The 13,530-nt window shown below is 40.2% G+C and overlaps 1 protein-coding gene across 3 annotated transcripts in view; it reads right to left on the bottom strand.

Moving 5' to 3' along the window:
• LOC124795345 (piwi-like protein Siwi) overlaps positions 1-13,530 on the bottom strand; it is a 119,366-nt gene that overhangs the window by 48,184 nt on the left and 57,652 nt on the right. For all 3 annotated transcript variants that reach the window (XM_047259335.1, XM_047259334.1, XM_047259333.1), the window contains exons 6-9: positions 6,820-7,014; positions 6,555-6,722; positions 6,268-6,423; positions 5,931-6,182 (exon numbers count right to left, since the gene is read on the bottom strand). In XM_047259335.1, coding sequence (XP_047115291.1) covers positions 5,931-6,182; positions 6,268-6,423; positions 6,555-6,722; positions 6,820-7,014 — 771 coding nt within the window. The remainder of the gene's footprint in view (positions 1-5,930; positions 6,183-6,267; positions 6,424-6,554; positions 6,723-6,819; positions 7,015-13,530) is intronic.

Here is a 13,530-nt window from a genome sequence, read left to right on the forward strand (position 1 = left end):
AGTGCCCTCCAAGTAGAAAAATACATTAGTCAAACACACGTGTCATCCCATTTGTTAAATTTGGCTACACGCTCATATACCTTCAAGCACCGGATCTTGGCCATCGGAAGATTGTCTCATGTGGTGGCACACAGTTGGTGTCATCGTAATGTCTTTTTCTGTGTCTGATAGATTGCGATCTGTTGAATATGGCTCGAACTCTGCGCCACGCAAATGGCAGCTCTGTCATGGCCTGATGGGAGCCACTGGGTCATCAATGTGCACTATCACAAGTTCCACTAACCAGCGTCTCTACAAGAATAATGTCACGTAGAAGTAGGTTTAATTAGATGAATGGCGAACACTAACTTCACATAATGAAGGTTTATTCAGCAGTTGCAGATACAAGAGCACGGAGTGAACTGCCTCCAGCCTGAACACATACGGTATATACACAGTTACAGAACATTCCAGAACAATGATTTTTGACATTTGCGGATACTTCTAGAATGTCCTCGAACCGAATATAGAAACTAAAATTTTACAGTTCAGGTGAGTTTTGAACTCACAACCCTCCATTCAACAGTCTAGTATAATAACCACTACACCACAGTGACTGTGCTACTCAACTACTTCTGCGGCAGTATTTATTGTTTGATAATTTCATTTTTGTGATTTAGGACCAAAAAACTTTGCACTTTTATGAGGTATTAAAACTATGGTGGCAAATGGATTTCCGACTTCCATTTTGTGAGCTGTTGTGTGTTGCCACACATGTACAAAATAATGAACAGTTTTCGATTTTTTTTTTACTTTATTTAAAATAAATATTTTACTCATATTTAAATTTACTTACTACAAAGTGAAAACAATTCTGCAATCCCGAAAACTTTGTCACACAATATAATTATGCGTTGATACAGGACACAATGGATATTGCAGAAGTGAAGTGATGTGTTCCAACAACAGTTGTAGCAGTTTTAATACACCTGGTGCAGTGTACTACCACATGACATCAGGCATAGACAGAGGTGGTAAGACATATTCCCATGAGCTTTGGGATACTCCTAAGTTGGTGGTAAGTATAATTCCGAAGGACCATAAATGACAGATTAATTTTGTGTTAAATGTACTTCCCAAGCCCCTTCCAGAAACTACTTTGATGGTAACCGTATGTACCAAGAACCATTAAAACACTATCATTTGGTGGGATATATACTTCTCACAGTCCTGACTGCTATATTTCACAACAAACAAACTACAGCTGGTGCAGCTCACTGCCACTAGAAGCCAGGAGTGTACAGAAGTGGTAATATATATTCCTTTAAATTCTATAAAGAAACATATTTAGTGGGAAATTTATCCTCCACGGCCCGTGAAAGGTTTAACTCAAGACACCATATTCTACAGAATTAATAAAAAATGTTTTTAGAGGATCTTCCAATATGTAGCAATGAAAATACTGTTTTTCGTTATCAAACATGACCTCGAATTTTTTATTTCCTCTAAAAATATGGATTGTCTAGCAAAAAGCTCAAAGATTTCTCTTTATTTTCAATGTAGAACGTCACTGCAAAACTTGATCGAAATCTGTGACCCGCATATCAGATCCTCCCTTGTGAGAATTTTTATCTCCATGTTTACTCTATGACATTTTTATAATTTTCATGGCGACAGGCTGATCGATCTGTAGGCCAGCACAAGGGCTGACTGGCTGACACAAACAAAGCAAGTATTCGACATGTCGACTTTGCAAACCTAACATGGTATATTTCGTCTATCAAGTCTTTTCGTGTTTGCTGCTGGATCCTAAAATCAACTCAATTCAATATTTCGCAGCTTCAACTGTTCACCACCTTCAGGATAATGCTGCTGCTGCCACTGGGTCCCGCCAAGAATTGATGCCAAGGCTGCAAATTTATGTCCTGTATAGGCCTCCATACCAAACATGGCACCTGTGCCGCTCACCACAGTTGCTGGCCTCCAAGACGGAGCAGGTGACACTGCCGTAAATAGAACACCTGCAGCGAAGACATATTGCACTTAGACTATTTTCCAATACTCTGACAGGTTGCACCAAAGAAGATTTTGTGTTGATGCAGGATAGTACAGAGTTCCTCGTCCTGCTAACAGGAAACGCATTGTCTGTATTAATAAAATAATCTGCCGACCTAATTTTTCAATTGCCTCTTTATAGATACTGTTCCAAAAACCAGAAGTGTTAGCAACTATCACAGTTTTGTCCAATTTTATCCCATGTCACTCATTTAAGCAATGTTCTGCTACTGCTGATTTTTCTGGCCATTGCAGCCTCGTATGACAGCAATGTTCCACACACCTGTCCTGAACCTGTGAATCTAGTGGCCAATGTAAGCCTTCCCACACTGACACGGAATTTTATATAAGCCAGGCTTCCTAAGCCCCAAACCACCTTTCACAGACCTGAGTAGTGACCTAATCTTGGAAGGTGGATGAAACACACGATGTTTAAACTCCTTCAAATTCTTCCAGTCTTAAACAATATGCCCCCTGCATAAGGAATAAAGGCCAGCGATCTATGCTCCTCTTCATGCGCCTCCGGGGATGGTCCAAACTCCATTCAGAGTATCCATTTTCCTAAAAAACAGCCATCAAATGTGCAAGGTCTAGGGTTAAACTGTCCACGTTGGAAACAGCACATGCTCTATGTACCAAAGTCCTAAGAACGCCACTGCATTCGTGTGGTGGATGAAAACACTTAGCAAGCACATACTGATCAGTGTGCATTGGCTTTCAGTGAACACCATGTCCCAGAATACCATATGGTTTATTGTAAACCATGACGTCCAAGAATGGAAGCATACCATCACTTTCAAACTCCACAGTAAATTTAATGCTGGGATGAAGACAGTTCAAGTGGTTCAAAAATCTGTGCAGAGTAGGAAGTCCATGTGGCCAGACGAAAAACCTATCATCTACATACCTCCAGAGGCATGTTGGTTGCAAAGTCGAAGTCCTGAAGTGCCATATCCTTCAAGTCCTCCATAAATAAATTGAATCAAAATATAGAATAGAGTTGATTTTAGGATCCGGTAGCAAACCCGAAAATACTTTCAGGACTTATTACATTGACTTCCTCAGCAGAAAATATTAATAAAAGCCAAACTTCTTTAACAAATCGACAAAAATAACTTTATTATTCTGCAAGGCAATTAATGCTTGACTGTCAGAAAGGTGAAAATAAAATAAAATCTGAAACTAATAACATTTTAGCCTTACGTAATTAAGTGAGTGTGTTTTAATTCACTTGATAGCTCCCAGCCACAGGAATCCATTTTGTTTTCATTTGACGTGAGAACAGTAAACAAAGAGGAAACAGCAAAATCACTAAATTTAAATGTGGGTCATGTGGAGACTACCCACTTTCGCACTGTAACTCAGACTGCTCTGTGCGTCAGCCCCGGATCGACGATACTTCGGGTAATACTAAATAGGGGCACCCCCCCTCCCTCGAGCGTTTGATACAGGACGTCTAAATTTTAAAAAAAATCTAATTTTCAAAAATATGTTTATTTTGTAGTGCCCATCTTTCTGAATAGTCTGATACATAAAACATATGTGTTCAAGGAAACATACGACATGTTATTTGGTCTTTAGTGTGCCAAAGTGCAGTGCCACACCTTTTCACACAGAATTCTTCTAACGCACATCACTATTTCACTCTGTGGAATTGAAACGTGTATGTGCATGTGCATATTTTGTAATGGATGCCATCAAACTATATTCACAACAGTGGAAATTAAAATGTCCTGTCGTGCCCCTCCTGCTCCCAGTCTAGGCTGACATCCTGCCCTCCTTCTTTAAAAGAAAAAGAAAAAGAAAACTCGCAATGAATACTGGATGGAATTATTTGTAATCGGGAGAACAATAACTCTTCAGAAAATTTGCACTTTTTATTGCCTATTAGCTAATGACTTGCTGTTTAAGAGACAAGGAAGACAGTACACATTTCTTCAATCCCTAGCACCCAGCATTTCTTTCTCTCTAATCTTGCACCAGCTTTACATGGTCTGCTTTCCTTTCAGCAGAAGAATCTTATCACATCAAAATTCCTCAAATGTTTTGCTAAATGAAAAATCGAAATATCACTGTCTAATACTGAAAAAGCTATTAGTACAAATAGTACCCAAGGCTGGTGTGGTTTCTCAATCTGATTACGTCTATTTTGTCATTGTCTGCTACATAAAACAAAATATGCCTTTCTAATATTGCAGCAATTTTAACACACACCAAATAAACGAGACTGTTTTGGCACTAATGGTCATTTTTATAACACGACAGATTGATAATTCACAAATTACCAATATAAAATGCCTATTAAGCCTACTACAAGCAAAAGGCTTTATGTTATGAAATAGTTTCACATTTCATTCATATGCTCCAGCTTCTCTAGCACGAGATCGAAAAGTAAGAGTACGAAATTTTATATAAATTTGGAATCGTCATTTTCTTCCATAATTTTTGTATGATGTCCCCGTTGTTCTCCTTCCTCGTTCTAACAAGCAATCTTGTCATCAGTAATTCTGAAACTATTCCTGCCACTGTCAAAACTTACTTGCCGGTTAACTTCATTAACCTTGCCAGAATCACCAGTTTGGTTATCTCGGGATTATTCACCAGCTAGGTGCTGTTACATGTTTGTGCAATGCATTTTCCGTGCTGCTTCCAGAGTAGAACTTAAGCGGCTGCTAGCCGGGCACTGAAAAATTCGCCCTTATTAGTGCAGCGATCTGGCCAAAAATTTGTCAAAATTTCATTTTCTTGGACACACCAAGAAGATAATACATAATCTTTCCGATCTGTTATTCCTGTTAGTCGTATTTTCACTCTGGTAGTCTGAATCTATGGATTTCGCTAGTAATTTTAGCAACGCTGGCATCGCAAACCCAATCAACTACATAAAACATCCATTTGCTTTACTCTGCTTGTATAGCCCCATCCCCTTTTGCCTGCAGGAAAGTATATTTGTAGATGTGACGAGGATTCCCCCGACGGAGCTATCACATACACTATGCACTATTCAAAAATCAAATTACGATTCATTCAGAAAGCAACTTAGAATGCATTCAAAAATGCTCAGAAACCAACAGGGACGCGTTTCAAAATCATATGAATAATCGATATACCAATGTGCGCTGGATGCTTGGCATCCGAGTCATACCTCGGTTTTTTACATTTATTACAGATATAACTATCTGTTTCTCTTAACAAACAGCAGGGGCGACCACTTACGTACTTGACACGCAAGCAGACCGTTATGTACCATATTTAACAAAAATTATCTCATTTTAGGAAACTGACAAGAGTTCCAGTTTGTAGAAGATGAAAATGTTAAGCGATTTTAAGATTTTGTTTGCATGTATTCTCCTAACTTCAATAGCAAAAAAGTTTCCCCTCACGTCAAAAATTTGGTAACATCGCAAGAAAACACATTTTTGCAAAATGTCCATAATCTCCCTAATAATTTGTTGCTGCGCATAAAAGTAAATCTGCAACTCTTCCATAACACACTGATGCCAGTTAAGTATTTGTGCACTGAATAGTTTGCCTGTTTGACCGAGTAGAATGAAATGTAACATTACGCATGCATCGTTTGCCGGATACGTCAGACGACACACCGGAAACCTGCTCGAAAAGGAGGGGAGGCAGTAAGGAGGAATCGCCTCATCAGAAACTATGCTTCAAATTTTTTATTCGTACGAAATTGAGAACTTTCTCAGACAATGTTCTTTTGCTCTGAGAATCTACTCTGGAGTATATTCTCTTTTTCATTCATATGACCCAATGACATACCATTTAACACAAAGTAGCAACATGTATGCAGCAGTCAAAGAGTAAGTGTTTAGCATTCAAAAATCTGCTTTCATTTTAGTAAATTTTCTTAACAGACATAACTAATAAACAAATATTACCTCTGGCTCCTTATACAATCTCTCGTTGAACTTAAGCAGCTTCTGTATACGTGCCTCTGGTGCTACTCTCGTGTGATCTGCAAGAGCACGCATGAGGTGGAAATTTGCACGCATATCATCACTGATCCCCGTCATTTTGCACAACTCTGGTACAAGATATATCAAGTCTGCTTGGCCAGCTCTTCTCTCCCGCGGTTTCGATCTGGACACCAACAGAGGCTGGCGGTCTCCATGTATAGTTAGGTCATATTTCTACAGAAGTAGTGAAGGATTGCAGTAAAAACTGTTTTTGTATATTGTCATTACTTTAACATCGCAGTTAAATTACCAGACTTACTTGTTTGAAATAGTCTTTGTACGTAACCTCTTCACCAGTTTTCTTTGCAAACCTGTGTGTAGGGGTCTTGGAAAAGTCAACATCATCAATTCTGTATGTTCTATTGTTATAAGGTGTCATAACGATGACTCCAACAATGGCTTTCTTGAAAGCTGCCTACAGACAAAACAAGAATATAGTATAGTTCACCCTTATGTAGATCATAAAAAAAATTTTTTAACCAGTTCACTTTCTTAAAGCTGCTCTAGTTACAATAACTTACATTTCTATTTTCTTGTTATACAAACCTGGTAATCCCTTTCTTTGTCACATATTTCTGTGTAAATATGGAGAACCGTATCCTGGCGCATAACTTTGAAATTAATTTCTGAATTCATGAGAATACTATTCTCATGCTGTCGGATGGACGTGATATAACCAGGCCAAAGTTCCAATCTATACTCCCTGACACTTATCTAAAAAAAAAAAAAAAAAAAGAAAGAAAGAAAGGTAATATTGTAACTACTATATCCAGATGATTAAATACTGTCCTTACCACATAGTGCTACTTACTCTGGCAGCTGCATCAAAGTAGTTCCGTCCGACTAACTGCAGTTTGAGCGACCCCAAACATTTACGCATCAGAATGTTGAAAAATTGGAGATAATGATAATCTCCTAAGGCTAAGTCCCCCACAAACTTGATATGAATTTGTATTTTGGCTCCATCCGATTTTCTCTCTGAAGTCAACTCCAAAACCGCATTCGGCTACAACAAAAAAAAAAAAAAATAGACATACATTAGGAAAATAATTCTTCTGACGTAACAGTTGATTCTACGTGTCAAAGAGTATTAGAAAGAAAACCTGAAGCACAGTTTCTTCAGTTGGGAAAACAGAAGGGAGGATGTAAAAGTGGAGAAATCAGGAATGTTGATGCAAAGAAAGTGACAAAAATGGACTCTAGGAGGAAGGCAGGGAAGAGAAGGGAACTTATTTCTGACTAAGCAGGAGAGGTATGTGGGCCCATACAGAGATGTAAGGAATGTGTCACCAACATATCTAGCAAGTTTTCTCCATTTAATCTTAAGCGGACAGAAAACAGCAATATTAAGGCAATAAAACATTTGTTTCAGTGAAGTATTTGACATGGAACCTAGCCGCTACAATGACGAAGTATGAATAGTTACAATAACAAACGTCCCTCAGGATCCCACATCCAACAATCTGCATGAACTCTCAAAACTGTACGACGTGGAAGTTCTAGAGTAAGAATTGTCTTCTGTGTAAGCTACTCTGATGCAGAAAGTAGATGAAAGTGGAGGTAAGGAAGGAGGCAGGGAGGGAAGAGAGGAAGTACGAGGAATAGAAATTGAAGGTGGGGGGGGGGGGGGGGGGGGGGGGGGGTTGGAAGTGGAGAAAAGGGAGTCAATGTCCACATGAGAGGAGGGTGGATAAGGAGCGGTGTGGATAGAAGGGATAAGCTAAGGGGGGGGGGGGGGGGGGGCAATGAGAAACAGGTTAGCAGAGGTTTAGGCCAGGGGGATTGCTGGAGTGCAGGATATAAGCTGTAAACAATCCCCACCTGTGTGGTTCAGAGGAACTAGTGCTGGAAGAATGTAAACGAATGGCTCGCATAGAGAAGCAGCAGTTTTACGTGTAGTGTGCAGCATGTTTGAAACTGGATGGTCAAATTTGCTGCTTGCCACTGTTTGACAGTGGCCATTCCTGCGAGCAAACGATTACTTGTTATGCCCGCATAGATTGCTCACCAGTAGTTGCCGCTTAACAGGTATATATAACAGCTGCTTTCACATGTGCCCTTTTATAGTGCAGTAAATGCTTGTGACTGGACTGTGATGGGAGATGGTTTATGGGGCATGTGGGAGATGGTTTATGGGACAGGTCTTGCACCTGTGTCAATCACGAGGGAATAACCTACGAGGTGTAGGACTGGGAACATAATTGCAATATTTTGTAGGTTGGGTGGGCAGCAGATCACAACTTTGGATTATGTGGGTAAGATATCCTTCGCTTCAGAGCATGATGAGAACAGTCTGCGCCCACGTGTACAATTAGAAACATTCACCCTTCCCAATTCCGTGAGTACCTCACTCTCACCAATCTGGTTCCTCATCACCATACTATCCAGGCTCACAACATACTTTACTGTCTCAACTTCTTTCACAAAATCCTTTTTATTCTGTGACGAAACTTCCTGAATGCTAGAGAAATGCTTGCCCTTTGATAGTTGGAACAGAGTTCCGAGCACCATCCGAGAAAGCTGTCTCTGTTACTCCTGTCCTACACCCACATGGGATTACCTATAGTGAAGAAAGATCATACTCCTCTGATCTAATGCCCTCTCACACCTTCAACTCCTCAAAACACACCGACCATGTCTTTTTCACTTATTCCATCTTCCAGCTCCCCAACAACTTCCTCCACCCTCCACGAGACACACATTCATAAACACTCATCCTGTAACATTGTTGACAACCTTCCTTTCAAATTCCTAACCCCTGCAAAGTCTCAGTACTTTCTAAAGACCTCATCTCCAGCCCTAAACTTAAGTTCAACTTTACCAGACTCGTAAAGAACCTTCTGTCCTTTAGTCAATCTCTACATCAGAAACATTATTATGCCACACATCCCACTGACAACCAGTAATCAGAGCCTCATACAGAACCTTGTTTAAAACAGTTTCAATCCCTCCAACTATGATCCTCCTCCCCTTCCAGCCAGTCATTCTCTGGTAACATTTCATTTCAGGACAGCATGTATACGTGGACAATGAAAAAAATTCCCTGTTTGCCCCATGAAAAACACTTTTTCCCAGGTGAAAACACACTTTTTCTGTGTTGCATGACAGTGTATTATCTTTAAGAACTGTAAAATTTATCAATCCTTTGAATAGTTAAAGTTTTACACACCGGCATAGAACTTCCCACCACTTTAGAAAAAAACGGCGTTCTGAAAAGATCTTTGATGCATACGAACATGTACACTGTGTTTTATCATATCAGGAACATAGATAATCGAATTCCATCAAACACAGCACATCAGTTTTTGAAGAACAGAAATCGAGATTGCAATGCGCTTTTGCAAGCCAGTCATAGCTCATGCCACATGATCTTGCCAGCTGATGATAGCAGGTATTCAGAGCATAGAACACGTGATGATGTCAGCCAATAGCAACATCAGTGTTAAGTGATATGAAGAAAAGGTAAGCTTTCACTTTTTTTATAATTACATTGGTGGATTCAGTTGACTGAGACTGCAGTCGTGTGTTTGAGTTGCGTTTGCAAGTGTGTGTGCATGTGTGACTGTTGTCTATTGTTGACTACGGCCTTAATGGCCAAAAGCTTTAATTGTGAGAGTCTTTTTGTTGCGGCTTTCTGTAACTCAGCATATCCACTGTATGGTGAGTAGCATCTTTCCTTTTCACAATATTATTAAATAATTATATAAATGTCTGGTCTTCTGGGATTGAAATTCTTCTAAGTGGCTGGTTCTCAATGTGTTAAGCTTTAAATGAGAATCAAACGCTCTGTGATTTAAGAAGCTTAAAGCACATTCACTCATGTAACATATTTTATCTTCTATAAAATGAGATTTACTTTGAAAGTAATGCTTTTCAAGCCACCATTTGCAATATTTTCCTGTGACCTGTTAGAATTCCTTTCAGCAGTTGTCAGAGAGCCCATAGAACAGTGGTACAGTGCTTGCGCAGCTACGATGGCGTAATAAGCTCATATGTTCATCTGCATATGGCATTAAGAGATCTTACATTACATCATAAACGAAATAGGACCTCAGAGGACACTCCAATTTCATAAGCCATACTAAAATGCGTAATTCAGCTTCACTTGCACATTTGTATGTCTAGATTTACAAAGAAGTAGGCCCTAACCTAATATTAAGCTTTGCAGCGTGTTTCTTGGGATGCAAATTTTCTAGGAGTACCACTACTGTATTATCTCATGTTTGGTTATTTATTATGGGATAATATACATCCCAGAAGATAAAAATGTGCACTTTAAATTCAGCAAATAGTTGACACTAGACAACATTGTTTCAAATAAACAAACTGTCTCTGCAGAAAAGATTAACAAAACCCAAATTTCTTTAGCAAACTGACAAAAATAACTTCCCTGTTCTGGAAGGCAATCAATGCCTGACTGCCACAAACCTGAAACTAAAATCAAAAAGCAAACTAACAACATATTTTAGCCTTCCATAATTATGAGAATGTATTTCAATTCACTTGATAGCTCCCCGTCAAAGAAATCCATTTTGTTTTCATTTGACGACAGCTGTAAATGAAGAGGAAGGTGCAATATCACTAAACATAAACACAGGTCATGTGGAGACTACACCCCTCCCCCCTCCAACTCTGATTGCTCTGCGCATATGCTAATCTGGCTGCTCAAGCACACCAGAAAAATTTTTCCAGATAGCATCTCGCTACTTGTTGCTACTGCCGATACAGCTAACAGCCGCACTTCAAGCAGCCGGAAGTGGGACAAGGTACTGCTCATACGCGATTCAACTGCGCATGTGCTTGAGCCCACTGGCAAATGCTAATGCAAACCTAATGTAAACCGTTGTGACATCACACTCATCGAAAGCTGTTTTTTGTTGTGAAGTATTGCACAGTCTTCATCGCACTGTGTTTTGATGATGTAAATGGTGCATTTCCTTTGTAACTTAAGTTTTATTTTGGTTTTCTCCCCCCTCTAAGTTTTATTGTTACAATATTATTCTGCAGTAGCAGGGTAAAGTAAAATTCTTTGTTAGAGTATCAGTTGTTACCAGTCAAAACCACAAAAATTTAACTGAAAACTAAGACAACGAAAAGTTCAAGTTTTTCCTGGTTTTCTCATGGATAAAAAATTCCCAGGTTTTTCCCGAATTTCTTGGGGCATATACACCCTGCAAGAATTACTCACTTCTAATGTGGCCTAACCTTCCTTTCCTAAATCCTTCCTGAGGCAGCCTAAAATCTTACTATAGAACACACAGCTAATCATAACCTGATAATGAATCGAGCCCAGATCTTATCATCCTCCCACAGACAGTCTTAGTGGCTGTGACTGAAGGCCCCAACTTTGACACAGCTGCATACAAATCTTACAACCACAACCCTAACCTGTAAGTCCATCAGGACCTTCAGCTGCTCAAGACCTTAGGTCCATCCCAAAACCTGACACCTGAATCCATCTCCCACCTCACTCCTACTGTTTACCCATTCTCCAACTTCACAAATCCAACCCCACAGGTCTCCTTACTCATTGTCCCATCATGGCTGGGTACAATGATCCCACAGAATGAACTCCTGTCTTTGTTGACCAACAACTTTTAACTATTGTCTGTAACCCCACTCCCAATCCTACAATCTAAACAGCACTCACTCCCTTCACCACCATTCCATATCTCCTGTCCCATAACCACCAGACTCCTTATTTGTCACAGTGGATGCACTGTCTTTATATAAAGACAAACATCTTCACACCCATGGCCATGGCACATTACCATTCCCATTGTCATTCTGATACCAAACTCATCACCTCTTTAGTAATCCTCCTCAACAATTGCACCCGAGTCACAAATATTTTCTCTTTTAAAAGGCACATCTATAAACAAATCTATGGCAGTGCCATGAGTACTCGCATGGCACCATCCAATGCCAACTTGTGTGTCATTTGGAGGAATTCTTCCTATTCGAACACTTAAAAACCCCTTGTCTGGTCCAGATTCACTGATATTTTTAAGATCTGGGCTCTATGGCAGGGACGACCTTAGCTCTTTCTTCCACATCATCAACAGCTACTCCCACACCTGCTTCATCTGATCCTTCTCAACTCAACGAGCCACATTCCTAGATATCTCTTTCTACCTCTTCATAATCTCTCCACCTCTTCATAATGTGTCAGTTCATATCAAGTGCACTGATCACCAACAGTACCTAACTTTGACAGCTGTCACTCATTCCATGTCAAAAATTCTTTCAGTGTTGCCACCCATGGACACCACATTTGCAGTGGCTAGCAGAAGTCATCAAAATATACCTGTAACCTTATCACAGCCTTTATTGGTAGACAGTACCCTATCCAGCTCAATCATAAATAGATCTTCCATGCTTTCTCATCCCTCTAATGCCAATATACACAGTAACTAGCCACTGACTTGCACTCCTCGAATTGCCCAGTATCACCTTAAAAAGCTCGACCACATCCTTCACCAGGGCTTCAACTACACCTTGCCATGCCCTGAGATGGATATCCTCCCCACATCACCCAAAGTTGTGTTCCACTGCCCACTCCAGTTACAGAATATCCTTGTCCATCCTTGTTTCAATCCTGCAACTCATGTGTCATTCCCCTGCAGTCAACCCATCTGCAGGACCTGTACCATACATCCTCCCACAACAATCTGGTCAAGTGTGTGAAAGCAGCCACACTACGTGCCAGCTATGCTGCAATTACTATGCAGAATTTTAAGTGAACAACTGTGTACTCACATGAATGGCCACTGCCAAACAGGACAAACTCAACAATCCAGTTGCCCAACACGCTGCGTACCGAAACACAAATTAGTTCCAGCTACACCCCCCCCCCTTTTCCACCCATCTCCATCTTTCTCCCTCCTCATCTTTGCCTTTCTCTACTTTCCCTGCCCCCCCCCCCCCTCTCCAAGCCTCTACCTCTTATAAACTTTGCCCTCTAAACTCCTTTCATTTTGTTGTGCAGCCACACCAAGCTATCTGTCTAAAGACCTGCCTCATACTATCCCGCTACTCCCTCCCAAACTCGTTAATCCTTCCCTACCTCCTAATCTCCACCATATGCCCAGGCATATGCTATCAAAATCAGCAGTCACACAGCAGACACGTGGGTGTATATTTGGTCGTCTTAGTGGTTGTGTATATGAATGTGTGTACTTCTAGTATAGAGAAAGCAAGACCTTGAATGCTTGTGTATATAATGCTTACTGTTGCATGTTTTTATGCACCATAGATCAGCTGGCCATATGCAAGTGGTTGCCTTTCATTTTATATATCAGTCCAGCCAGCAATGTCCACTGTTATATATTGTAAGTAGTAATGTTCTGGTTGTGTTATCACATAAAGTGTTGAGCTGGGCTAAACTTCAGCTTTAGTCCAACCAGGAGGAAAGTTGGTAATGATTTATGATAGTTCCTCTTCCAGATGAAATATCAACTCATTTCAAACTGTTGCAGATATGACATCTCTTTAGGAAAGTGTATGACCAACATGTCAACTG

Source organism: Schistocerca piceifrons, chromosome 4 (assembly GCF_021461385.2).
Source record: "Schistocerca piceifrons isolate TAMUIC-IGC-003096 chromosome 4, iqSchPice1.1, whole genome shotgun sequence".
NCBI classification, from domain to species: Eukaryota; Metazoa; Arthropoda; class Insecta; order Orthoptera; family Acrididae; genus Schistocerca; species Schistocerca piceifrons.